The 24921-nt window shown below is 41.4% G+C and overlaps 1 protein-coding gene across 1 annotated transcript in view; it reads left to right on the plus strand.

Annotated features, from left to right (window-relative positions):
- Positions 1 to 24921, plus strand: part of FOXK1 (forkhead box K1) — a 56520-nt gene that overhangs the window by 2424 nt on the left and 29175 nt on the right. The window contains exon 2 of the mRNA XM_071761407.1: positions 23083 to 23280. Within this exon, the coding sequence (XP_071617508.1) occupies positions 23083 to 23280 (198 nt within the window). The remainder of the gene's footprint in view (positions 1 to 23082; positions 23281 to 24921) is intronic.

Genomic DNA, 24921 nt, shown 5'->3' on the forward strand with positions numbered 1-24921 from the left:
GTAAGGCATCCTCTTTGCTTGGCCCTTGTTTGAGCTACACAAATAAACTTGATGCTCCTCCCTTTCTGACTTCTAGAGTAGAAAAATGTTTTGCATCAATCTAAAGGAATTTGCCCCCTTGCTTTGAACAGGTAAACAATTCCTTGTCTTTTGCTGGCCAGTCAAGGGTTTGTAACCCAGACCAGGGGGAGGAAAAAGAATCCTGTTGAAATGTAGTGTATATGCAGTCTCAGTTGAGGCTTAAAACTGTTCTCTTGTCCACTTTCTTCTCCACTCTTGGAAAAACAGACAATTCACACATACCTATTATGTTTAATTTCAGGAATTAATTACCATTTAATTCAATTATTAGATGGGAGGCCCTTGTGATCTGGGGAGCTCTTGCTGATAAGCTTCTAAGAATGAGTTGTTTAATTAGTTGTCTCCCTTTCTCCTGTTCTTTTTTTTTTTTTTCCCTACCTGTAAAGGATAGCAGAAATATGCCAAGTCCTGTTTCTTTTGGACCAGCACAGTCACTGCTGCTGTTGTATTGCAAGCAAGGAGGTGCTTTTGTATCCTGAGATCAGAATGGAAGCAGAGGGGTCTGTATTTCAGGTGTAGTTCACACTATTGATTTTAAAACAAACAAACAAAAAAACCCACAAACAAACAAAACCAAAAACCAAACAGATCGTGCACTCCTAGATTCTCTTTCTGAGGTTTCTCTTCACTTTTCTGGATAAGCTTTCTCTGTTACAAGCCTGCTTTTAAGTTTAGGAGGAATTGTTCCTAACAATCTTGACAAAGCTTTTATCAAGAGGGTAGGGAAGGGAGGAAACAGTTTGAGACCTTTCTTGGAGACTGTACCTACCAACTAACACAACAGGGGCCTCTGGAAATTTTCTTAATGCTTATTTCTTCAACATTGTGTGTACATACAATCTGCTGTCACCAGAATTTCACTGCTGGGCAAGAGTATCATATTTCACAACTGTATTGTTATGGAAGCTTATATTTCACAGATGTGATGATATAACTATGAAGTATAATTAAACAATAAGGAGGACATTTCCTAGAGGTTAATGACAGTTAGAAACAAAGTGGGTGGAAGAGTGGAGGGCCCACAGTACAGCTGAAGACCCCATAATTTCTTTAATTAACATGAGTGCCAGACTGCAGCAAGCATCACAAATATAAATCAAGATGAACTCATGGAAGTACTTGCATCAAAAATAAGGGCTTTGAATCAAATTAATGATTGCTAGAAACTGATTATTTTTAAGATGTGCTAGTGGGAGCTGGCAGTCTGTGGGTAAAATATCTGGCTGGTTTTCTGTTTAAAAAAAGAGAAGCTCAGTAGAATATGCACTAGATTTTTAAAACTAGATACAGCATTATTAGCTGGAGCATTTTTTTCGTACTGAAGATAGTAATTTTTTTCAAATGTATCACATAATGAGGTGTTCACAGGATCAGGTTAATGCTGCATTGTTAATTTTTCATTTATCCTTAGAATTGACTCAATTTTTAAAAGAAGTTATAACAAATTAGAGACTTCAGGAGCTGAAATAAGCATATATTGATTCCTACCACCATCTCCCAGTCAAACCTAAGGAACTGAAACAGTGGAAAGTTAAGCTTGCTAACCTGAATTTTAAGCAGCTGTGGGTCAGGTTTTCAAATACTCTGAAGTACAAAAGTCCTATTGACTAAAAACTGCAAATGTTGATTGAGTGTAGCCTGATAATAGCACTTGAGCTTTCTGAACTGGGAGCTCAATAGATGGGAAAATGGTGCTTGTCTGTGAATATTTCATGGGATATTTGCTTATTGCTTCTGTGCCCATTTTGTGTTTTTGTAGTAGTGCTATTAATGGAGCCTGAAGTTTATTTTTCAGTGTAAATTGGTATTTTCAGCACAAGATTTGTAAGCATAAAAATAAGGTTTTTAACTTACAAATTTTTTAGCATTTAAGAAATAGAAGAAATGAATGGAGGAATTTTTTGTTTGAGTGGAAAATACAAGGGAAATAAATATATGGATGTGTGATATGAAACTTAAGCATGGAGTCAAATTTTTTCATAAGTTGTGTATGTAAGCTCCACTATAAATTGAAAACTTACCATGCGTGTGAAGGTTTATTAAGAGCATGCTGCTTTATTTATAGTGAGATTTTTCCTAGGTACTTAATACACTTGACAAAAATAAATAGTCCAACATTCTGAACACATATCAAGGTGCTGATCCCACAAAATTTTAGGCCTGCATTCATCTTTCTGGAGTGTGAGTACACAAGTTCAACTCAGTGTTGGGGTACTGGAGGTGTCTCTGCAGTTGGGGTTTAGTAACCAAGCAGAAAATGGAGAGCCAGATCCAGCAGTCTTTTCATTTCCCTTTCTAAGGAAGATTGTACAGTCTGCTGGCCAATAACTCAAGGCACTAATGAAAAGTTTTTTAAGAAATTGACATAATCTAGAAAAATAGAGGTGTAAGCAATGTAGGGCAGTGTTGTGGTGACCTCACCAACCACTCAGCCTCCATTCTTGTGGTTAGCTTGATGCCATCATGGGGTGTATGAGTGTGAGTATCCTTACAGCTCAGAGCAAACTGCAAGCTCTACGTACACATACTAAGGAAATGCTTTGCCCACATAACCACAACTACAGAACTGGTTGTTTCTGAAATGCTGCTTGTATGTCTTGACTCTGATAACTCCCGGTGTAGTTTTACTCCTAAAATATTGCATCATCTCCATTTGCAACATTTTTTTTTGGTGTGTGAAATGCATAGTTTGGTTTGCTTTGCTGCAACTTGTGGATGGTGGTTTTACTCTCACTAAAAGCTCTTGTAAAGATTTGCTGTCTTAGTGCTTCATCTTACATTTTTCATGTTCTTATTTGATTTCGAAGACTCTAAGAACAGGGTTTTTGTTGCACAGCGAGATGGAGATAAAGGTTTAATTATGGAATTTATGTCAAGTAGTAATTTTTGGCTAAGCAGCTCAATTTGTCATGGGTTATATTAAAACGTTTAAGGAAAGTTTCTCATTATGTGAAAATACTGCTCAATTTGGTTCAAAAATAGCTGTGCTGTACGTCAGGTTGTGAATATAAGCTAATGCTGTGCAGAAGTCAGTGTCTGTTCTCAAGTGTTCTTTTAAACCAAGTTTAGTTCAGTTTATCAGATGTGTTGGTTAGGAAAAGATTAACCAAAACATGCCACACTTATTTATTCTTGTGCAGCCTCTCAGTTGTGAAGTTTTAAATGTAGATACAAGTTGTGCTGGTGTGACTTCTTTGTGTTAAAAAATCACAACGGGTCTGCTTAGCTGACTGTGGGATTCTTCCAGTTGGAACTGTTGTGTTTTTCTATAAATTTAGGGGAGGAAGGAGGGTGAGAGTCTTTGCTTCTATGAAAACACAAATAAAAATGCTGAAACCTCGAGTAACTCGTATCTGAGTTATTTTGGTGCCAGCTGTGTGGGCATCCTCACTGCAGACTGTCTGTTTGGACTTGTGGTAACAAATCAAAATAATGTTTCTTTGCTTCCCCCCTGCTCCAGAAAATGGGACACGCAGTCTTGAACTGAATGACTGAAAGCATAAATGAAAAGCAGAGTAATGTGATTGTTTTCTTTGTAAGCAAGTTCCTGGTAACTGCTCTGATAGCCATTTGGCATCAGAGCTGGTCTGTGGGATGCCAAATTCTCTTGCTCAGTGTTGCAGTTTCCTGGAGGAGTAGATGTGGCAACAGGATGTTGGTAAAGAACAGGAAACTACTGGAATTGGCTACTTATGCCATGCAAATAAAGTCTTATTACTGGTCCATGTGTAGTAATCACTGTCTGCTATTGACACAAGTTTTTTGCAGCAGCTGCAGAGTGTGGAGGGTGACAAGTGTGTTCCTCTGCTGGGAGAGCTGCACCCTGAGACTGAGGGGTAACAAAAGGGGTAGGGACTGGTTAGGTGCCTGTTAAACCCCTCTTTGAGCCTTGACAGTTACCTCCAGCTGGCTTCCTTATTCAGAGTTGATCTCTGCTAGCACTTAGCTCCCTGTCAGTTCTTCTGACACTTACTTTGAGCTCCTTCTAGCTCTAGTAAGTGTCTGTGCAGGCAGTGTCTGGGTGTTCTGTAGCCAGAGCCAAGGAGCATCATAACCAAAAATGCTTCACAGACTAAGATTCACCTTCCTACTGGTTAGATGGGGGTGAGCCAGCTTTGCCTTCCCAATCCACTTGGAAATGCGGTTTAAAAAAGAAAAAAAACACATGCTTTTGAGCTGCCTCCTCCTTCATGTGTGGCCATGGCCAGCACGGGTTTGGTTTGTGTCTTTGGTTCAGTCCCCGTGCAGGAGTTTCTTGAGGTTGCATACTCAGAGCTGGGACATCCACTGCAGGATTCTTACTTGAAAAAAAATAAAAGTGTGAAGTAATATGCTGTAGAGCTTAGTCCAGAGTGGTTTGGGTGCTTAAGGTCCTTGCAGTGTTACAGCATCTAGGGCAGGCAGCAAATGCCCAAGGAATCTGCTGACCTTGTGTGGTGCTTTCTGACTGGAAACTAAGGTGAAAAGGTTAAAGCGTTTTTTGGTCTCCTGAATGTGGGCTATGAAAAGATATCTTAATGTATTTCCAGTCTTGGTTAATTGACTAATTGTGAATACAAATTACTGTGTAGTCTTCATGCATTCACTTCAGTCAATAATTCAGTATTAATCATGGAATAGGTTTTCAGGTATTTCTCAGCCTCTCAGTTGTTTGCTGACCCCTATAAAAGCAGATTAAGGTGATTACAGAGTAGATCAGTCTCTCTCAATTTCTAATAGTATATTCTTTGTTTCCACAGTACAGGTACAGTTTTGGTTATGTATTTTCCCTCATGTCCACAAATGTTTTTTGGTAGCAGCTCACATCCTCATTTTTGTTTCAGAACAATAAAATGCATGTGTGCATCCCTTCTGCATGGCACTTAATTTTCATGAAATACATATTTTATTGCACAGTAAAACATTTAAAGATCTTAATGGTGTAATTAATACTCTGTATGCACTTCTGCCTTGTCTGTTTTGCTCTTTGGTATCCTCCTGCTCCTTTTCCATGTCCTCCTGCATTTTTTATCATGAAAATTTCAAGCAGTCTTGAGAGAGCACTTTATTAGAAGCCTGTTCTTTGAATATTCAGCAACTCTTAAGTAAGATTTGATTGATAGTCCCTTCCCTCCCTACCCAACCTATTTTTAGTAATTTAAAAGCAAGTTTAATTTTTGGGTCGTCGTTTGTTGTGTGTGCTCAATTTACTTTGGTGGTTTTCCTTCCTCCTCTTTATGTAAGATACATAATTTTCATGTTCTTCAAGGACATCTTGACAGTTTGGGAGAAATAATGGAGAAATTAATTAGGAGCTCTACCTTAGCAGAAGGAGGAAAGATGGACAGTCTTGGGGACTGTGTGATTAAAAGATGAGCATAAGTGGAAGCAAACTTGTAAGAACATTTTTACTGCTGATTATCCTGCTTCAAGGATCTTTTAGCACAAGAGACTATTTTTATGTACAAGTACAACCCACTCCATCTTTTCAAACAGAATGAGGAGACAAAAAAACCTTGCAGAGGTGGTCTAAGAACTTTGGAAAAGGACATCCCTCCCCTTCTCTCTGAAATATAACATTAAAGCTAGACCCCCCCCCCCCCCCTTTTTTTTTTTTTTTTTTTTTTTTCCTGCTTCGTGCCACTTTAAAGAGAGCCTTGGGAAGTCTTCCCACACAAACTTTTCATCTTCTATCTCCCTTAAGGCCACATACAGAAGCCACCAAGGTTTTGACTAAGCAGGACTGGACTCCCTGCAGAGCCAGTTTGTGCACTTGCTAAAGGAATTGCTCTTGAGCAACTTAAGGTCTTTCCTCTCTCGAGGGCATAAGAACTATGGACTCTTAAACACTCCGAATCCTGATTGTGTGGGAGGAGAAAAGGACTAGACACAGAAAGCAAATTTTCTTTCCACTTGATGGGTAGACCAAAAATGGTTTTGCTTTTCATATTCAGTTTGAGGTGTAGCTCAAACTAGTAAGGGTTGTGGGAGGTGTACCAACTGCTATTTATTTATTGATCTTTTTTTTTTTTTTTTTTAATTGTTTCATGGCTTGCATAACATGGTGTACCTTGGATTGGCTGCCTGCCCCCTGGGTGTAAAGGGGTGTTGACTGTCAACAAGCCTGGCAATTGGGTGACTTTGCTTCTTTCTCTCTAGTCCATTCAGCTGAAGAGTTTCTCTCTTCTTCCCTGTCTCCCCCAGCCACCATCTCATGAAACAATTCATAATGAAACTCTAAAAACCTGCAAAGGAAGTCAAAGGCTGGCACATGCTTTGCTGCTAATATTAACCTCTGTGGAGTATAAAGGCAAGCACTGCTGTGTTCTTCAGGCATAGGAATTCTTAGAAGAAAATTCCTGACGTGTTCGAGAAAAGTGTTGCTGCATTTTTTTCTGTTTTGTGTAAACAAGGCATATGCAAACCAGCTGTTAGAAATAGGGGCAATCAAGTAGTTTAGACTTGTACGTGGTCTGTTTATGCTCGAGTGTCCCAGATCAGGGCTTTGGAATGAAGCAGAGCCACAGAATTAATTGGGGAAACGAAACTATCTTGCTGGACAATAATTCCAAAACTGAAGTACTTAAGTGACAAGTGGGTGTGTCCTCTTCTCCAGGTGGTTTCTTCTCACTTTGTGCTTCACCAGAAATCATAGCAAGTATGAGAATTTTTCTATAACAAAGACAAAAAACCACCACTAAACACTGTAGCAGAAAAGAGATGGAATCTTGTTGCCCAAAAAGCTGATAATGTGAAGTTTGGATGAAGCTTTCTGGTAAAGTACATCTATTAAAGTAAAATGTTGCCCTAATTCTGTATGCTACATTGAGCAAAGGAAGGGGGGGAGCATTAGAATATGCCAGTAAGATGACAAGAAACTCTCTAGAATTTCCTGATTTCAAAATAATGAAACTCTTCATGGCATCAGCTTCTGTATATACTGTCATTTTGCAGGAGTCACTGTCACTTTAGTTTGTTAAACTTTCAAGGAGGAAGCCACCCTCAGTGCAGTTGTTTATGCTGGCAGGATTTAAAATACCATCCTAATCTCACAATTGTTTTACATTTTTTGCTATTTTAGCCATCTCCTGCTAGGTGGTCTTTCCCAAGCCAGTCCAGTGCATCGTCTCCCTAGAACTCAACCCTAGTCAAATGATTTTTCATTTCTTCTATAAAGTAGGCAGGGTTTGTTACCAGGTCGTGGTTGGGATTTTCATCTGACCTTTATTTTCAGCATCAGTATTTTGGAGGCTGTAGGTGGATGTCAGGTTGTAGATGTGTGAGAGAGATGCTGTGTTGTTGCCCCAAATGCTTATTTGACTCCAGGTGTAGAAGATGTCAGCTTTTAAAACATTTAAATTGCCCTCAGTTTTAAAACACTAATCCTGGCTTCCTCTACTGGGTATTGAATGGATTGTGAAATGTCTTTAGAGGGAGCAGAATGGACTTGAGTGAACATTTTGCAAGGTGGCTCCATATGGATCGTTTTCTATAATGTGCATGAGGAGTACATTAGCTCTTTCAAATCACTTTCTAAGTGAACTCAACCAGACTCAAAGGAAAATACATCACAGTCACTCTCTGTGTGCTGGAGAGCCTCATTGAACTCAAAGGTTGGGAACACCCCACACTGCAAGGTTTTTCTGGAATATGTATGTGGGAATTAGGATGTTTTCCTGAGCTTTACAGAGGTTATTTTGTTTTGGACAGCCTTGGCTAATGTGTTTATAGGTAGTTCCTTAGGTTCAGAAAGGAAAAGTCTTTTGGTGGCTTGTGAGAGCTTTCAAGGAGCTGGGCTGGCTTTGTGAGGAGCTTTGCTTTCAGGCAAACCCTACAGTGATGAATGGCTCATTAGAAGAAAGTTGATGGCATTGCAAATGAGATTTACATGAGAATTAAACTGCTGTAGTGTATCCAACAAGGATGCTGAAACAAATGGCTCTCTCCGATGGTTATTAAGGGATTTGATGAACTGATCTTTTCAGACAGTTTCTCCTTCTTCTCCAGGGTATAAAAATTTCCCAAGGATCTCCCAGGAAGATGAGAGGTAGGATGAAAATAGGGGGTTCAAACGTGCATGTTGCCTGGGGCAGCTGTGGCCAGATGTCTGTGGTGCCAGGGACAGGATCTGTGGCAGGCTGGAAATGCCCCAACAGTTGAGCAAAGTTTTAAAATGCTTGGTGTTGAGATAGGTTATGGAAATGAATAACCAGTGCTACTTGTACTGACCAGCTGTGGCACTGCATTTCATTCCATGCTGTCATTGGGTATTTAAGTCTCAGTGTACTGCTCTCTTTCTTATTGAAAATGAGAATTTTTCTTTTGAAAAATTATTCTTCTTTCTTATTGGAAGTCTTTGTAGAAGCTGTTTCAGGGAAGTTCCCTGAAGTGTGGGTGCAGGTGGGGCTTTTTTGGCACTGAGGTTGAGTGTGGTTTATGACTGAGGGAGTACCATACTTGGTTGAGCATTTCTGCCAAGATGAGTGAAGAAGGAAAATAATTCATATTGATCTTTTGAGTTTTAACCAAGATCTGCGTGAGTAACAGAGGCTTGGAAAGCCTCTCAGAAGGGCTCTTGGATTTCTCAGAAGCAGGGAAGGAGTAAGAGATGCTGGTGGTGGCCCTGCTCTGTTGAGTCACTTCTTGTGGTCCCCTCTGTGGCAGAATGGAAGCCAGGCTTAGGCTCTGATCTTAAGGTTTGTCTTGGAGCAAGAGGGGAACTCAACCCATCATGAATGGGGGTGGGCAATCTTTTCTGGCACAGGAACACTTTGGGCTAGTGTGTGTGTGTGTGTGTGTGTGTGTGTGTGTGTGTGTGTGTGTGTGTGTGTTACAGAGCTCAGATTTGCTATTTCTGTGACATCTCTGAAAGCAGTGTCTGACTGCTTGCTGCCTGGTGCTGCCAGAGGAGCCAGGATCCAGGGGGCTTGAGGCAGCCAGGGAATGATGTATCCTGGTTGGGGTTGGGAGCTGTGGTTTGGCAGGACTCCCCTAGGACTGGGGAAAGTACAAGAAGTCCTCCAGGGAGTTGAGATTCATTGTATTTCTGAGCCCTTAGCAAGGACTGAGCAAAACTTACTCCTGATCCAAGTTTTTAGGCAGTGGCTGCCCTGTTAGTCCTGGTGGTGGACAGTTTGCCACTGCCTCAGGAAACATAGGTGTGGAACAAAGGTGCTGAGAGCAGAACACAGAAATAATTATCATCCCACTTTGTTTCATACAAGTTACCTTTCATTATACACTTGAATTAGTGGGACAGCAGGTTAGCACGGGGGTGAATTGTATTTTTTTTTTGTAGCATAAAACCTTGGCTGCTGTCAGGCATACACTCAAAGAATATTTATCTCCACATGGTGCTTTTTTCTTTTAGGCTTCTGTTCCACTCCATAGGTCTGCCAATTTGATCTGTACTTTAGCTTTGTTTAATGGGTATTGTCTGGTAGGGTTGGGATTTTTTGATTTGGGTTTTTTTCCTCTGAAACATCACACAGGGGTTTAAAATGCAGCTATTTTAAAACCAAACACTAGGATATGGTATGTGGGTTGGGGGTTGTTTGTTGGTTTTTTTTTGCCAATGTTGTCAGAGTGGCAACCATAGAAAATGAATTTCTATGTTCTCTAAATATGCCCCAAATGTACCTAAATGCTGTGCTGAGGAGTCCCCCAGGGCTCTGGGGAGGTGCTGCCTGAAGACACATCTTTACTGTCTGTCAAAGCAGGAGTGACAAGTAAGATGTTGGTTCTTTTAAGATGGATACTGGCTTAACAGGGCTGAAATCCCTACTTTCCTGTAGCCCATTTTACAGAGATCTATAGAAGCCTAGAATGACTAGAAAATGTTCAGAATTTTTTAACCTGGGTCTGTTAGAGCTCCTTATTCTGACACCCACTCTAAGCAGCTATCCAGCCCCAGGATGGATGTGGTTCAAGTCCCACAAGCAGTCCTGTACATCCTGAATATACATTTACCACCCAAGCAAGGTGGGCTTCACTTGTGGAGAGAACCAACAGATCCTGCCCCAGTGTTGAGTTTCATGGTACAAATGTGTGTGGTAAGCAGGAGAGGAGTTAATTTTAGCTTGATTGGCAACACAGAAGGGAATCAAGATGAGTTTAGTGTAAATGGCAGTGGGAGGAGATCAATAAGTGTAGTTTATTTCCATGCATCCAAGTGGGTGTTCTAAACAATTTCTTTTTTTTTTTTTTTCTTTTTTCTTCTTTTTTTTATAGAACCAAGAATGTTAACGCATTTAGTCCCTGAAATCCTTCTGTAAAAGCAATTCTGGAGTTTTGTTGTGTGGTGGTGATTTTAAATGAATACCAGGTGCTTTTATTCTCTTGCTTAGCTTTTCCTTGTTTCTTTGCACTGTTACCTGGTTCAGCAGCAAGCGAGGAGTGATTCTTGGAAATGGACTCTCATTTCTTCTCCTACTCACCTTTGTTGATATTCTGGAGCATGTTCAAAACTGTTCATGATGAAACATTGCTCAAACAGCCAGGTTAAGATTTACTGACATAAAGGAGGCTGGGAGGAGGGAGTGGCTGACTGGTCAGCCCTGGCTACTTCCAGCTGACTGGGATGTTGCTGAAGTTGCCCACATGTCTGTGCAAGGGCTCTGGTGTGTCAGGATGCTCTTCAAAAGCCCAGTGCCCAATACCTCTCAGCATGGTCTGGTTTTCCTTTGTATGGCTCAGTCAAAGCTCAGTCAAGGATGTGTACATGGGGGATGCTCTGCTGGCTCTGAAGCTTGGGGGTTTGAAAACATCCCATGGCTCTTGAGCAGGGCCCTACTATTTTTCTCTCTCGGGGAGAGAGAGCAGGCTTTCAAACTTGCTAGTAGGGTTGTTACCTACAGGAGTTTTGAGGAATCCTTTTTTTTTAAAAAAAAAATAAAATGAATATTTACTTCTTAAAAGACAGTGGTGTTATATGGACTGCAAGGAGAGTCAGAATGGCAGGTTGGAACGTGAGTGCTATTTAGGAAGATAAATTAAAAAAAAAATATAGTAGCATCAGAGCTGGGAGGAGGGCACGTTCATGTTTAAAAAAAAAAAAACCATCCTCATCCTTTCTGAAGCTAGAACAGTTTGTTTCCTGGCTCAGCTACATGCAAACCAAAGATGTTAAACAGCCATTTGGCTTTTGAACAAGTCTTTGTGTAGCATGCTCAGTTATGTTTGTTCAGCTTAAAATCAGCTATTGAGAATGTTCAGACTGTAGATAAAAAAGGTAATAATGACAATATGCTTTAAAAAAAAAATCAAGATTGATCAGGCTGCCATGGGAAGGGATTTTTGTTTAAGACTTGTTGATAAAAGTGACTACACACAGACCTCATATGTAGCCTGTAGTTTCCATTTGCTCTGAAGAACACCCATTTATTGGCTGGGGAAGGAATGGTTAAGATAGGATCTAGACCTCTGCAGGCTGCAATACCTGATTAGAGCAGCAGTGGTGCACAGGCTGTTGAGTGTTACATGGTCTCTTAACTATCTTATTTTTATGTATACAAGCACACACACAACAAAATAACATAATAGGCTTGCTGTGTGTTACAGATGATATCAGGCATCTGCAGTGCTGATTGTGAAACTCTTTGGTGCTGGCAGCCAACCTCATTTAAATAAAAGCATCATTTGCTCTTTGTGCCAGCCCACTTCTTTGGTGGCAAACTTTCATATCAAGTTTTTGGTGTCAGGCCACTCATTCTAACACTTAAAAGGCCTCCCTGTTCCCAGGCTTCAAAGTAAACAGCAGCTTTAGGATTAAATTTAGACTTTAAAGACAGCTTACTAAGTGTTCTCAGCAGGCAGCTAAATGTTGACATCCCTGGAAATGTGACTGCAAAGTTTTACTCCTCTGTCACTGTACTGAGAGGTGTAATAAATGAGAGAGACTTTAATTGACTGGCAGTGGTGTTGGTTTAAGATGTGGCTTGCCATTTAACACACAGAAAAGAGTTCACTGTATCTTAATTTGCTCAGAGATATGAAGTTGGTTATAGTGGACTACACAGGGAAAGGGAGCAAATTCTATATTTGGAAATGGGGCCTGGAATTTACCTACAGGAGACTGCAATAAAGAAGAAAAAAAAAACCACAAAGAAAAAGGCTAACCAATATTGATAAAAGACAGGTGTCACTGTTGAGGCTGCAGATTAATTTGTACTGATGTAAAATCAGATCTGCTTTTAGTTGGGTGTAGGTAAGACCTAGAGCTCGTTTGTTTAGCACATTGGGAGATGTGAGATAGCTCTTGCAATGCTTCAGACTGTCTGCACTCTGTGTCATCTGCTTTTCAGGCTGCTGACCTGCAGCTTGCTTGTCTTTAAAGAAATAGGAGCACCCAGGAGAGGAAGAGGAATTTGCCTTCTGATAGCAAGCCCTGTGCCCAGCACTCCTGGTTTGGAGTGAATGGCATATTTTGAAGCTGACTCCAATGTTTTGAAATGTGAAACTGAGTGAGGTACAATTATAGCACCACCTCTTTGTTTCTCTGGGCCTGGCAGATGGGTACCAAGTAACAACCATGTTGTCTTGGCATCCATATGGGAAAGGTGGGCTTCAGAGAAAAGCTTGTTAATAATATTCTTTTGATTATACCAAGGTTTGGTTTCTGAGATTATTCTACATATTTATAATCCATCTGTAAATAACACTCAGGAGTTTGCAGAATTAATTTTAACTTAAGTGTTTGTAGTTGAGATTTGCTGTATTTTAGATGGATAAGTGAATTAATCCCTAATCAGGTGTGGATTGACCAGAGATCCGAGTTGTAAACAGGTGAAGGCAATGATGATATTTCAAGAATATCCTTCAGCTTTTTTTGCAGGCCTTAAAGTGAATGAAAAGACACTACTACTGGCTGGATAACAGTGGTTTCTGCTTGAAAAGTTCCAGAAAAATCACTTGTAAAATTGCACATCCCTGGCCTGATAGCTTTCTGGAGGAGACTGGAGCAGCTTCTGGCAGCTTGGTTTTTTGCATGGTACTGAGCAGGGTTACTGGAAGACACATCAAAGCTGGGAATAGTAGAATCTGGAGAAGATATGTCCATAATGTGAATTTCTCAGGCACTGTGATGATTTTGGAGGGAACCTCCTGCCATTCTTGCTGACTCTCTGTTAGCTGAGTGAAACACCCTTCTCAGCAGTTGGTGATATCCATCCCCGTTCTTCTATGAGATGCTGTTTTGATGCTCTGTTAATTTATTCCCTGATGTTATTGTGCTATTTCACTACACCAAAAAAACCAACAACTGCAGTGTCTTACATGTTTTTGGTTTTTTTCCCCCTTTTCTGCTCTGTGCTTTATTCCTGAAAGGAGTAAAGCTTTACTCCCTCAAAGGGGAGAATCTCCAAGTGAAGCTGTGCTTGATGTCTCAAATAATTTTCAAAGAGTAGAATCACAGCTTTGCTGAAGAGATATAAAGGATATAAAAATGCAGCTCTTGATTATTCACTATTAATTCTCCAGTGGGAAACGGCCTCAGATGTTCTCACCTGAATGAAAAAAAAATAACTGTTTCTGTCAGTGATGCTGCTCAGTTTGTTTGCTCTGTGACAGCAATTAAAAGGTTTGCTGGAAAAGAAATGGTAGGGAAGCTGCTGTAGAATAAGATGCTTGAAGTTTCACTGTGTGATATCGTAGTGCAGACTCCCCTGAAGGTTTTGCTTTTAACATGTAGTTCTTGGAACCTCAAAACAACTACAAAAGAGTGCTGATTTTCTCCTGTGCATTTGTAAGGAAGATACAGATGAACTAAACCAGCATTTTTCTGTTCTTTGGGTTGGGCTTCTGGTGTATCTCTTCTTTTTTAGCCTCCCTGCTCAGCCTGGGGGTGTTTACCCTCTTCCCCCTCCACCACCTGCTTGGCTCACTTTCCCTCTCTGCCTTTTCCCAGGATGGGCAGTGGCTGAGACCTTGTTGTTCATCAGCTCTGGAGGTGGGATATCTGCAGAGACTGAAGAAAAGAAAAAAACCAAAACAAAAAAACAAACCACAATTTCTCTGTGTCCCTGTGTGCATGAGATTGGCAGGGAGAGGAATCCCAGAGTTTGCCCAAGCTTTCCTGGGAACATTGCTGTCTTCAAAGGAGTTTGCTAAAATATCTATTTGAAAAGCTGCCTGTGTGTGGAAGGGTTTCTCAGTGTGTTTCAGCCTCGATGAAATGGCATCAAGGGAAGTCCTGTGCAACTGAGCTCAATGGAAATGTTCATTACAGCTCATTTTCTTGGTGCTTTTAAGAGCCATAGCTATTCATAAGTTGTGGTTTTGCCTGATGCTGCTGGTAGTATTTGTTGTACATAGCTACACTTGCCTGCACACACTCTTTGCCCATCTGAAACCTTGTCTGGCTGTGTTGGAAAGCTCATTTTAAACACAGTAATCTGCAGTGTTAGGCAAATTCCAGTGTCACCTGTGGTGCCTTCTCCTTAAGGAAAAAAGTCCTTTATATATGTACAGTTCCAGCTAAAGAATAGCAAGCAGCATAAGGAAAAGGTCTTGTCTGTGACAAAGAGAAATGGCAATTTCAACTTTTTCTGCAGCATTATTCCTTGTTGAGCCATCTTATGCACTTGTTTTTTTCTCAAGGACAATCAGTAAATAAACTTCAGAAGTGTAGAGGTACTAAAACCCACTTCTTCTGCAGCATCCATAGCCAGCCTGTCCTGCCTGAGCTGACCACAAACCAACTTCTGTTCCTTCAGACCTGACCTGCAGGTTGCTGTGGCAGAATTTCCCAGGGGAAGCACTTGCTGGAATGCAAAAAAAAAAAAAACCCAAACCAACATTTTTGGTCTTTGGTCTGTTAGTGTACAGCTGAGTGATTCTGGGTTTGAAATAACTAAGCTGAATCAAAAAGATAAAATAATTTTTAAAATCTGTTTACTGTTTTCTGACCTCTTGAAAATTTTCAGCCTCAGAGAATCATTGTGGTGGCAGATGTGATTTGCCTGATAAAGAACAGAGCTTTTCTTAAAAATAATTCCTTGTGTTTGATTTTCTGGAAGGCTAAGGCAGTATTTGGATCATGTGAGGCTTAAATCTCAGTTTGTTTTTCTAAACTGTTACAAATCTGCAACGTTTTTCTTGCTGGTATCTCCTTATTTCCTTCCTCCCCTTGATACTTGTCCCCTCCACCCCCTCTGGGTCAGTGTTGGTGCTTGTGTTGCCAGGTGGAAGGCAAGATAAGGGATCTGATCTGCCTCACAGCTCAGGCCCAACAAAAATAAAAAGGAATTTACCAGTTACCTGGTTTGATTTGCTGTGCTGTGGTTTGGATGGAGCCATTGGCAGGAGGGTGACAGAGAAAGGAAATGGCTGAGGAGATGGGATGGTAGCAGGGATAAAGGAAATCTTACAGCAAAGAAGCAGATTTAGATTGTGTTAAAATAAATCTGCATGAGATTGAGTGGCATAACTGAGATCTCCTGGGGGAGAAAATTATTTTTAAGGCAGAGGAAACCATGGGTCATCCACATGAGCTGCAGAATTTTACCCAGTTGGCCAGTTCTGTATCCCAGAGTCCAAGGTGACCATGGAAAGAGGATTTCCAGTGAACTCTGGAGTTGAGGGCAACAGAAAATCCTGGCAATGATCTGGAATTACAGGCTAGTCAGTCCTGAAGAACTCTGTTACTTCAGTGTGAGTTTGCCTTGGGGAAAACCAGGTTTACCTTAGTAGAGGAGCAATACTTAAGAAGGGGTTAATACCAGGAACCCAGAACACTGAAACTGAGCTACTGGTGCCTCTGGTGTAACAGGGCAACTGGTGCTTTTCCTGGAAAAAGTTCCCAACAGAAGAAAATGAAAATTTGTGAAGTAGAAGACCACTGTCTGCTGAATTTAACTAATTATTTCCAACCTGAGCTCCCTCACATATGCACACGGACAATTTTAGTTCAGTCTCAGCTGGTATCTGTACTTCTCTATGTGTCTGAAATGTTAAGCACCACAGTATATATTAAGTAAAGTGATTGTGTTAAAAACATGCAAGGCAAGTGATTTGTGAGCTTAGGGGTAGCTGTGAGGTTAGAAACCAGTCCCTGTCATAAAAACCCTGCTTGGGACATACAGAGTAATTCTGACCAAACATTTCAATGGGTTTCTCTCTCTTTTCAGCAGGGCCAGAAATCTCTGGGCTCCTTTCTTTGCAGGTAATGTCAGTGCTCTCTAAATCTACTTCACCTCCAGTTATGTTAAAAACACTAACGGTGACTTTTATGGCTTTTCCTTTAATTAAACACCAGTGGATAATACCAGAGGTGGTTTGGGAGGCTGCTGTGGAGTTGATTTCTTTGTCCTGCTGCTGTCTGGCAACGTGCTTGTCTTGCCTTGTCTTCAGATTGAGCTGATTCATTACAGGAAGAACAATCCGGGCTTCCCCATTTACTTGCAGACTCTTTGCTTATCTCTTCATGAATGCAACAAATGGTTTATCACGTTCCAGATTATTTCTCTGTGTGGTTGATAAAGGACTTTATGGATAGGCCTTCAGTGAGATTTCTGTGTCAAATCTGAGCAGCTCAGTAGAGCAATTGAAAAGGAAATAGCAAATGCTGCAAACTCATTACGCTTTGACTGCAGCAACCTCCAAAATAAGCCTAAAAACCTGGCAGTTAATGCTGCCTGTGTCCCCTAGCCTAAAGAGATGTGTAAAGAAAAGAATTGTAATGACTCTTAAAATTGCCATGGTGATAGGTACATGCTTGGTTTGTAATGTGTATTTAGATTTCACAGAATAAAATGGGTTTGTCTTCCTTCAAGAAGTCTTTCTGTAGTCTTAGTGGAATTAGCTTTTTGCATTTGGAATGCTGATAGCAGTAGCCAAGTGGATGATACAACTGGTTTCTTACTGGTATTGCTTACAAAGTGTTCTTTAGGAGGAAGAGAAATTCTAGCGTAGGGAGTGGAACAAGAAATGTTGGATGATTTTATTATTATTTTATTATAAAGGAGGGGTGAATAGTACATAATCTCCTGTGACAGCTCAGACAGATTTCAGAGCTTGTTGCACAGTTTTATGAAATTCATTCAAACTAATGTTCATTTTAATTCACTTGTGATTGAAAGGTGGGTTACTCATGTTTTTCCCCACCTTGCTGCTTCAGACAGCTGCAGTTCCAGCAAAATAATCCTTTTGAGCACAACCCTTGGGATGATTATTCCCACTGGAATGTAAGGGTCTGGCTTATTTTTGTGAAGGTGGAGGAAACTGATTTGGTTCTTTTAGTTGCTGGAATGAGGGGAAGCCCTTATGAATATTTTGAATTGAAGTGTTGGATTTTGTGCTGGGTGAGGTTTGCTGCAGAAAAGCTGAAGTTTTGAAGACTGTTGCTTTCCCTGGGCAGAGGGCAGCATCCCAAGGCAACAAATCTTTGTCAAGAAATGTTCTCAGCTCAGCTGGTTTGCAGTGGTCAGAGCAATTATCACGGCCTTGTTTCTGAAGAAACATGAATCTGGGGTGGTTGTTCTGCTCCGAGTTTGCTTATCTCTCCCTGGGCACCCCCTCAGGGCTCCCAGACATGTTCAGTCACGTGAAGCAAACTCTTTATCTTTTTCTAAGCAAATTTAGTTTGATATTGGGTGCCTCGGTGCCTAAACTTTCCCAGTGAGTCTTTTATGTTGTCTAAGGCACCTCCTCTCAGACTGCTTCAAAGTAGCACAGGAACAGGGAGTGGATTTCTGACTTAATGGACCTCTCTTTTCAGAGTTGTAGGAGTGTGCTTCTTCCCTTTGCTGATTACAGAAGATGAAGAAAATGAGTTACAGAAAGTAATCAGGGCATTTCTCTATGAAAGCTGCTATGTACAGGACCTGCACGTTGATTGTGGCCTGAAATGTTGGTATTTATCCTCCAGGCTGACTGAAAAAGTGTGAAGTATCCACCTTTCCCTCGGGAGAAATCATGTCAGGTACCTTGAAAGAATTTGTAATGGTAATAGCCTGGCAGCAGTGACTGACAGCCAATTCTCACTTGTGCTGAGAATCCCAAGGTATTTTTGGAACTCTGTGCATGGGAATAATAGCATATTCTTCAGGTTAGCTACATGCAATTGACACAAAACAAATAGATTTCCAAGAAGGTACAGGGCACAGAGAAACAGCTGCTGTGTGAGGCTTCTTTGGGATTTCTTTCTCTTTTACAAGGGTTTTTTTTGGAATCTGTAGTCAAACTGCATTTGGTAATGACATAATTCTGTTTCATCATGACACAGGCTGCTGTAATTAAAAGTTCTGGCTGCCCACATTTACTGAATCCAAGGTGTTTACTGATGGTAGAGCTGACTGCCTCATCCTTAGGAGCTGGGCTACTGTCCCCTGGCACCACAGAAGCAGTTTCCTTGCAAAAGACCTTTAAGATCATCGAGTCTAACCTCAAACCTAATCCTGTCCACCACTAAACCATGTCCCTAAGCACCACATTTATGTCTTTTGGATACCTCCAGGGATGGTGACTTAACCATGTCCCTGGGCAGCCTGTTACAGGGCTTGTCAGTTCTTTTAGTGAAGAAATTCTTCTTGATACCCAATCTCTGCTGGTGCAGTTTGAGTCGACTTCCTCTCATCACTTACCTGACCCTTCCTTTCCAACCTCCTTTCAGGTATTTGTAGAGAGCCAAAAGGTCTCTCCTCACCCTCTTTTTCTCCAGGCTAAATAACCCCAGCTCCCTCAGCTGCTCCAGGTCAGACTTGTGCTCCAGACCTTTCCCCAGCTCCATTGCCCTTCTCTGGACATGCTCTTGCCCCTCAATCTCCTTCTTGTAGTGAGGGGCCCAAAACTGACCCCAGGATTTCAGGTGTGGCCTCACCAGTGCTGATCCCTGCCCTGGGCCTGCTGCAAACTACTCCTGCTACAAATGCAGAGGGGGAGGGATGTAAATATCAGAGTCAATGGTGTGGGAACAGTATTTGCAAGTTTAAAAACAACTGACAGTTACAGCAAAGGGACAGTCATGCTTAACTGTGGTTTGGTTTTGGTTTTTTTTAATGAAACCTGTGATTCAAACAGCAAAAAATGTGTTATTTTTAAACAAAGCACTTCCTACAGGGCTTGACCTGCTGCTGCATTTGTACCCCCAACGTACAGGAATAACAGGATTTCATAAATTATGGCAAGATGGGTACCAACTTGCTGATGACAGTGCATGTGTAGCAACCTTCCACCTTTTCTGGTTATTACCTTTTGCATAATAAATTGGAATGATGTTTATATATAGGATAACATAGTATATATATAATGTTTATATATATAATCCTGTATATAAATATTCCAGGGTTTATATATACGTTCTTATATATTTTATATATATATATATATATATATGCTTCACCTTGGCTTTTTCATGATTTCTCCTTTCCATTTTGTCACTGGGCTCTTTCACAGTGTAAATGTGAAAACATGAATCCAGCAGTTTCCTGTCTCCTTTTAAAATCTTTAAATAGCCTTTTCTTGCTCTTGTGCAACAGATCTTAGAAGTAATTTGTTGTTGAAGAGCACTCAGAGTGCTCTAACAAAGAGTTCAGTCAAATTTGGCACTTTTGGAACTGAGGCAGGTTGGTTCTTGCCTGTTCCAGGACCAGGAGATTTTGCAGACCAATTTAGTCCTCTAATCAGTTGGAAATTTCAGAGGTGCTTTTAAAAGACTTGTCTCCTGGGCACCTTTGGAAATGCCAATTAATTTCATCATGCTTTTTGTTGAGTCTAATCTGTGCTTTCAGAAATGTTAAGCATTGCCATGCATCTTTGATAAGAATCATGCAACATGGATCAAATGGAATAACTCAGTTTAAATAACTTGAAATATATATACAGTCATCTGAAGGAATGCATGCTTGGTTTTGCTTGGGCTGTCTGTCCTGTCCTGCTTATCTTCTGTAGAATTATAATTCTCATAGGTTTAAATCATGTGCTAACATGCCCCACTCCTGATATAATTTGAGTTTATCCTCTTTGGGCTGGAAAGAGGTTAATGAAGGGAATTAGAAAAGCTCATTAAAACTGCATTTAGGTTCAGTGTAATGAAAAGTGAGCTTCCTGTGACAAGGTGATTCAGCAATCGTGCTTTTCTGATTTCTCACTGACACAGTTCCCCACTGTTAGCCCCTGTGCTGGTTTGAAGCTGTGTCTTGGGCTGTGCTGTTGCTGTTTGCATTTTGTGGTGGTTGTGATGGAGACAGGAGCAGTAACATTTATCCCAGACACCTTCTCACCCCTGAGGGGGGGGGGGTAGTTCGGCAGGAATTTACACCATATTTTGCATTGCATTTCCATTCCTTGGGTCCCAGGTTTTTGCAGCAGTTTAAAAGCATGCAGGCTTTTTGGATAAGTTCCCCCCTTCCTTGGCTTTGCAGGCAGTGTCAATATTGGAAGCCAGCACAGACCAGGCTGGGGAAGCTTTCTAAAGCTCAGCACCCTTGTTTCTGGGACTGGTTCCTTACAAAACAGCCACGTCCTTGCTAGTTAGCAGAATGTGTGAAAACTTTTTCTGTGTCCTGGCTTCTGCTTCAGTGGATTGGGAAGCCTGTCTTTCTAAAAATGAAATCACAAAACAAAACTGTTTGCTGGTGTAGTCAGCCCAGTCTCTGGTTCCAGTCTGAGGCTGTGGGTAAGTCACATGCTGGATGGGGTCACTCTGGGGAGGCTCTGAAAGAAAAGCAGGGTTAGGTGGGCATTTTCAGTGCACATTTACTGGGTTACTTTAAACCTGGTATTTCAGGTTGACTCATGATTTTGGAAAAGCTAACAGTTGGCTTTTGTTAAGATTGCCCATACTTGCTGGCTGATGGGGCTGCCTCACAGTGTTTTGGGTTGCAGCTATCAACCTCTCTAATGTTGTTACAGCATTGCTAAGTATAGAGTTGAGGAGATGGTTGCATCATCCCCTGGAAGCAGTGATGTTTAGAAAATGGGGCTCTTGAGTTCCTGGGTCCTTACGAAAAGAAAGATATAAGAAAGATAGAAGTGGCAGCTGGATAGAGCTCTGTACTGATAGGAAGCTGTGCTGGGGATCTTCTGGCCTCAACAGTGCTGCAGAACTGCCCTTGGGCTGTGCTCTCAGACCTGTTGAGATCAGCAGCAGGTTGGGATTGCTCTGAACACTGTTAAACAAGGACTGATTTGTCTCTGATTCAGATGTTGAACTGTTCCTGGGCACCTGGCATTACAGCAGAGAGTTCAATCACTCAGTGAAAGGAAGCTCAGCTTTTCCCCTGTAAGGACTGAAGAAATGATGAAGCTTTGCTTGTACTGATGTTGAGCCTTAGTCCATGTGATGCTCATTGCAAATTTATGTATTCTTAGCTGCTTCTATAAGCATATCCATGTAGCAGTACAAAAGCTTAGAATCCAGAACAGTGGTTTAGCAGCCTTGTTTCAGGTCCCTCTCAGTAAGCTGTGTGCCTGCTGCTGGCAGACAAGGACACTGCTGGTTTGAATTGTCCATTTGTTTTGGCTCTGCAGAGAAGCCTGTTCAGAAGGGTTAGATAAACACGAAGAGGCTGCATTGCCAGCAATGATGTTCTTATTTAATGCTTTAATGAGTGCAGGTGGCAGGACCTCTGAAGTCAATTGAATGCAATGCAAACTTCTGCTGGATGTAGCAGAGCCATTGTGAGTCCAAGCTGCTGGATGCTGAGCCAGCTCATCTGGGAGATGAGGTGGGAGATGGGAATGAGCTTCCCACGCCTGAATGATAATTTTGCACTCTGAACAGCAGGTTTCTGAACATTACCTCACAGCACAACGAGCTCGTGCAGAAGAACCAAGAGCAAGAGAGTATGTTGTATGTTTTTAGAGCTGGAATAGGATGTGTCTCTACACTTCTGTTGATTGCAGCAGGAAGATAAGGTAGTCACAAATACAGATTTACTTGCCTGACACCTTGTTCTGTTACCTGACAGGATTCAGTAATGCACTGGTTAAAAGAATTATGTTCAGCCTCCATCAGCACTTACAGTGCTGGAGCAACACTGCCAGAGCTCTTGATTTCCTTCTGCAGGCAAGATGCTGGAAGCCAGCACAATTGCTGTGTTCTGCCTGCCTTTCCCACAGTGAAACCTGGTTTTTATTTCCTGCATCTTTAACCTTAGTATCAGTGAAGTGATCCCTGGAAAGCCTGTATTGATTGCACGTTATTGTCTAATTAAAGTGCAATGAGAAGGATTGCAGAACACTTGCTCTCGTACCCCTGTGCCTGCTCTAGACACTATAAATTAGAAAGCTTTCTGTTCAAATATGGAAAATGTCAGTGCTTATTTCCTTCTGAATTTCCCAGAATCTCCTGAAGGCTATGCTCCTAGATGTCTGATTATTTTTTTTCCCTTAAATAACAACTGGAAAGAAGTGTTATTTAGAGAAGAAATGAGACCCTGTAGGCTTGGAGGGGCCCTTTTCTGACCCTGTTAGCTATAACCCTTTCTGTCTAAAGGGAGGCACATCTAAATGAATCTATTTTCATCTGAAGCCTGCTAGATGATCCTTTAGCATCGTGTGCAGAGATATAAATGGGTATTAGTTACACAATATGTTGAGATCTGTCTTGAAATATTGCTGTCTAGTTTTACCTGGAGGCTGTTTGGTGCCATGTCTGGACTTTATGGCTTTTCTATTCAATGTTGCTGGTGGTTTGATACTTTCTAGTAACTTGGACTATCCTGAGTTCTGTGAAAGGTGCTAATTAGAGAAACCCTGGTCTTTGAAATAGCAGGAATTGAGAGTGTGTCATTGTAGTTCTGCATCTTGCCCAGTCACTGATTAAAAGCAAGGCCCTGGGGAAATAGCTTAGCTTACCCAAACCTTCAGCTTACAAGCAGTCACTAGATGATGCAGGATACACCAGGATACATACACAGAGATGTGTGAGTGATCAGTAATTTTGCCCAGAGCTGTGGGCAGAAAGATGGAGTAGTGGGTGGTGGACAATCAGTGAATCAATGATTCACCAGCTGCACACAGAAACCCTTGAAACGTGTTCTGTATCATGGATGAACCTGACTTTTCCCTTTCTTTCCCTTACAGATGTACTTTCCGATTCCCTAGCACAGTTATAAAGATCCAGTTCACATCTTTATACCATAAAGAAGAAGCAAAAGAGGAAGCCTCATCACCTCCCCTCCGGCCACTTTATCCTCAAATATCTCCTCTGAAGATCCACATCCCGGAGCCGGATCTCCGGACCGTGGTCAGTCCCCTCCCGTCCCCCACAGGCACTATCAGGTAAGCTGTTAACTCTCCAAAATGTGCTCTCTGGAAAAGGTATTCCCTGACACCCATCTGGTATATTTGGGGCGTTAAATATCTCTTTGAAAAAAACAAACAAACAAAAAAAAACCAAACCATGATACAAAAACTTGTATAAAATATTTGCTGTTCGAAATTATGGACATCTTAACAGCTGGAAGTAAGGCACACAACTGTTTTCTTATAAGCCTAAAGGGCTGGGAGGGGTAAAAACTTGAGTCTCTTTCACCCTATAGAGTTACTAGTCTATCTTTGGCAGTGGAATTATAAATATTTATCAAGCACTACCTATATGCATGGAGAAAAGAAAGCAGGCAGATATTTTCTATGTTAGGACTGCCCATTTTATTTTTATCTCAATAATATTCTGTTGTTGCTGGGTGGTGCTGGTGTTATCTGAAGCTAGGGACAAGGGGTGGCCATTGGCACGTGGTTTCCTGGGAATAAAAGGAAGTGGGGGTAGGATGCTGAGCATGTACTGAGGGGCTGTAGCAATCTGAATGTACATCTGTGCAAGTATCCTGTTTTGCAAATTACCTGATTTCTGAATGTGCAGTAGAAATAACCTGAACACCAAGTTAATGCCTGGTATGTTTTCTTTCTTTCTCGGCAAAGCTGATGTTACAGAGTTGCAGTAACCTCTTTCAAGGCTAAAGCTGCTATTTGAAGTATAACAAATTTTATGAAGCAAGGTAGACTTATGTTGTAGGATGATGTATTAGTTTTAAAACATGCAGGCCTTAGACTGGCAAGAGTGTACCTGGTAACTGTAATAGCCTTCAGGTTGGTTTTGTTTTTTTGTCTGCACATTTGAAAAACGTGTAATACACAAATGTCATCTGACAGTTAGCACTAAGTCAGTGAGGAGCAGTCAAATTGAGAACAACTTAAGTGCCACAGTGAAGCCAGTTTGGTTTTGCATAGATCTGGGGGTGTTTGCTTGTTTGGGTTTTTCCCCTGGCCTCGCAGAGCTACCCAGATGTGCAGTGCAGATATTCTAGAAAGAGGGGGCTGGAGGTAGCTGTGGTTTTAGTCCCTCTGTTGAGGCACTGCTTTTAGTTTATATTTAACCTTCTCTTTTTAGATGAAGCTTGTTGCTGGGAGGGGAGGGGGATGGTTTCTTTGCCAACATATGGTAGTTAGTTTCCATTCAGTCATCTTGCGCAAAGCAGCTCTGTGTGGTTTGTGTTACTAACAGAGCTGTAGCTTTTGACTCTGGCATATGCCTGCAACTGTTATTTGACTCCCCGAGAATGTTTCTTTTGCATATGGAGAAAGTGGAAATAGTAGTGTTGAATTGTGCTCGGCCCCTAACGGAGTGTTTACCAAGGGTGATTAATGATTGCATCCGTTTGTCTTGAGCAGAAGCTGCTCCAGCCAAGTCTTCAGAAAACCTCAAAAGACATCTGAGGTTTCACTTGCCAAACCCCTTTCGTTTCCGAGTTCCTCTTGCAAGAGGAGGGACAGACACGTTTGTAAACATCCCTGCTCAGCCCCTTCAACCTTCCCCTCTCCCCCAATAAGGTCGTGCAGCCCTCAGACCCTGTGGGCCACCAGTTGGGAACTGATTTGGGTGTTGCTGCCCGCAAAAGGGAATGGTTTTCAGGGAGCATGGAG

The sequence above is a fragment of the Heliangelus exortis genome, chromosome 17, assembly GCF_036169615.1.
Source record: "Heliangelus exortis chromosome 17, bHelExo1.hap1, whole genome shotgun sequence".
NCBI classification, from domain to species: domain Eukaryota; kingdom Metazoa; phylum Chordata; class Aves; order Apodiformes; family Trochilidae; genus Heliangelus; species Heliangelus exortis.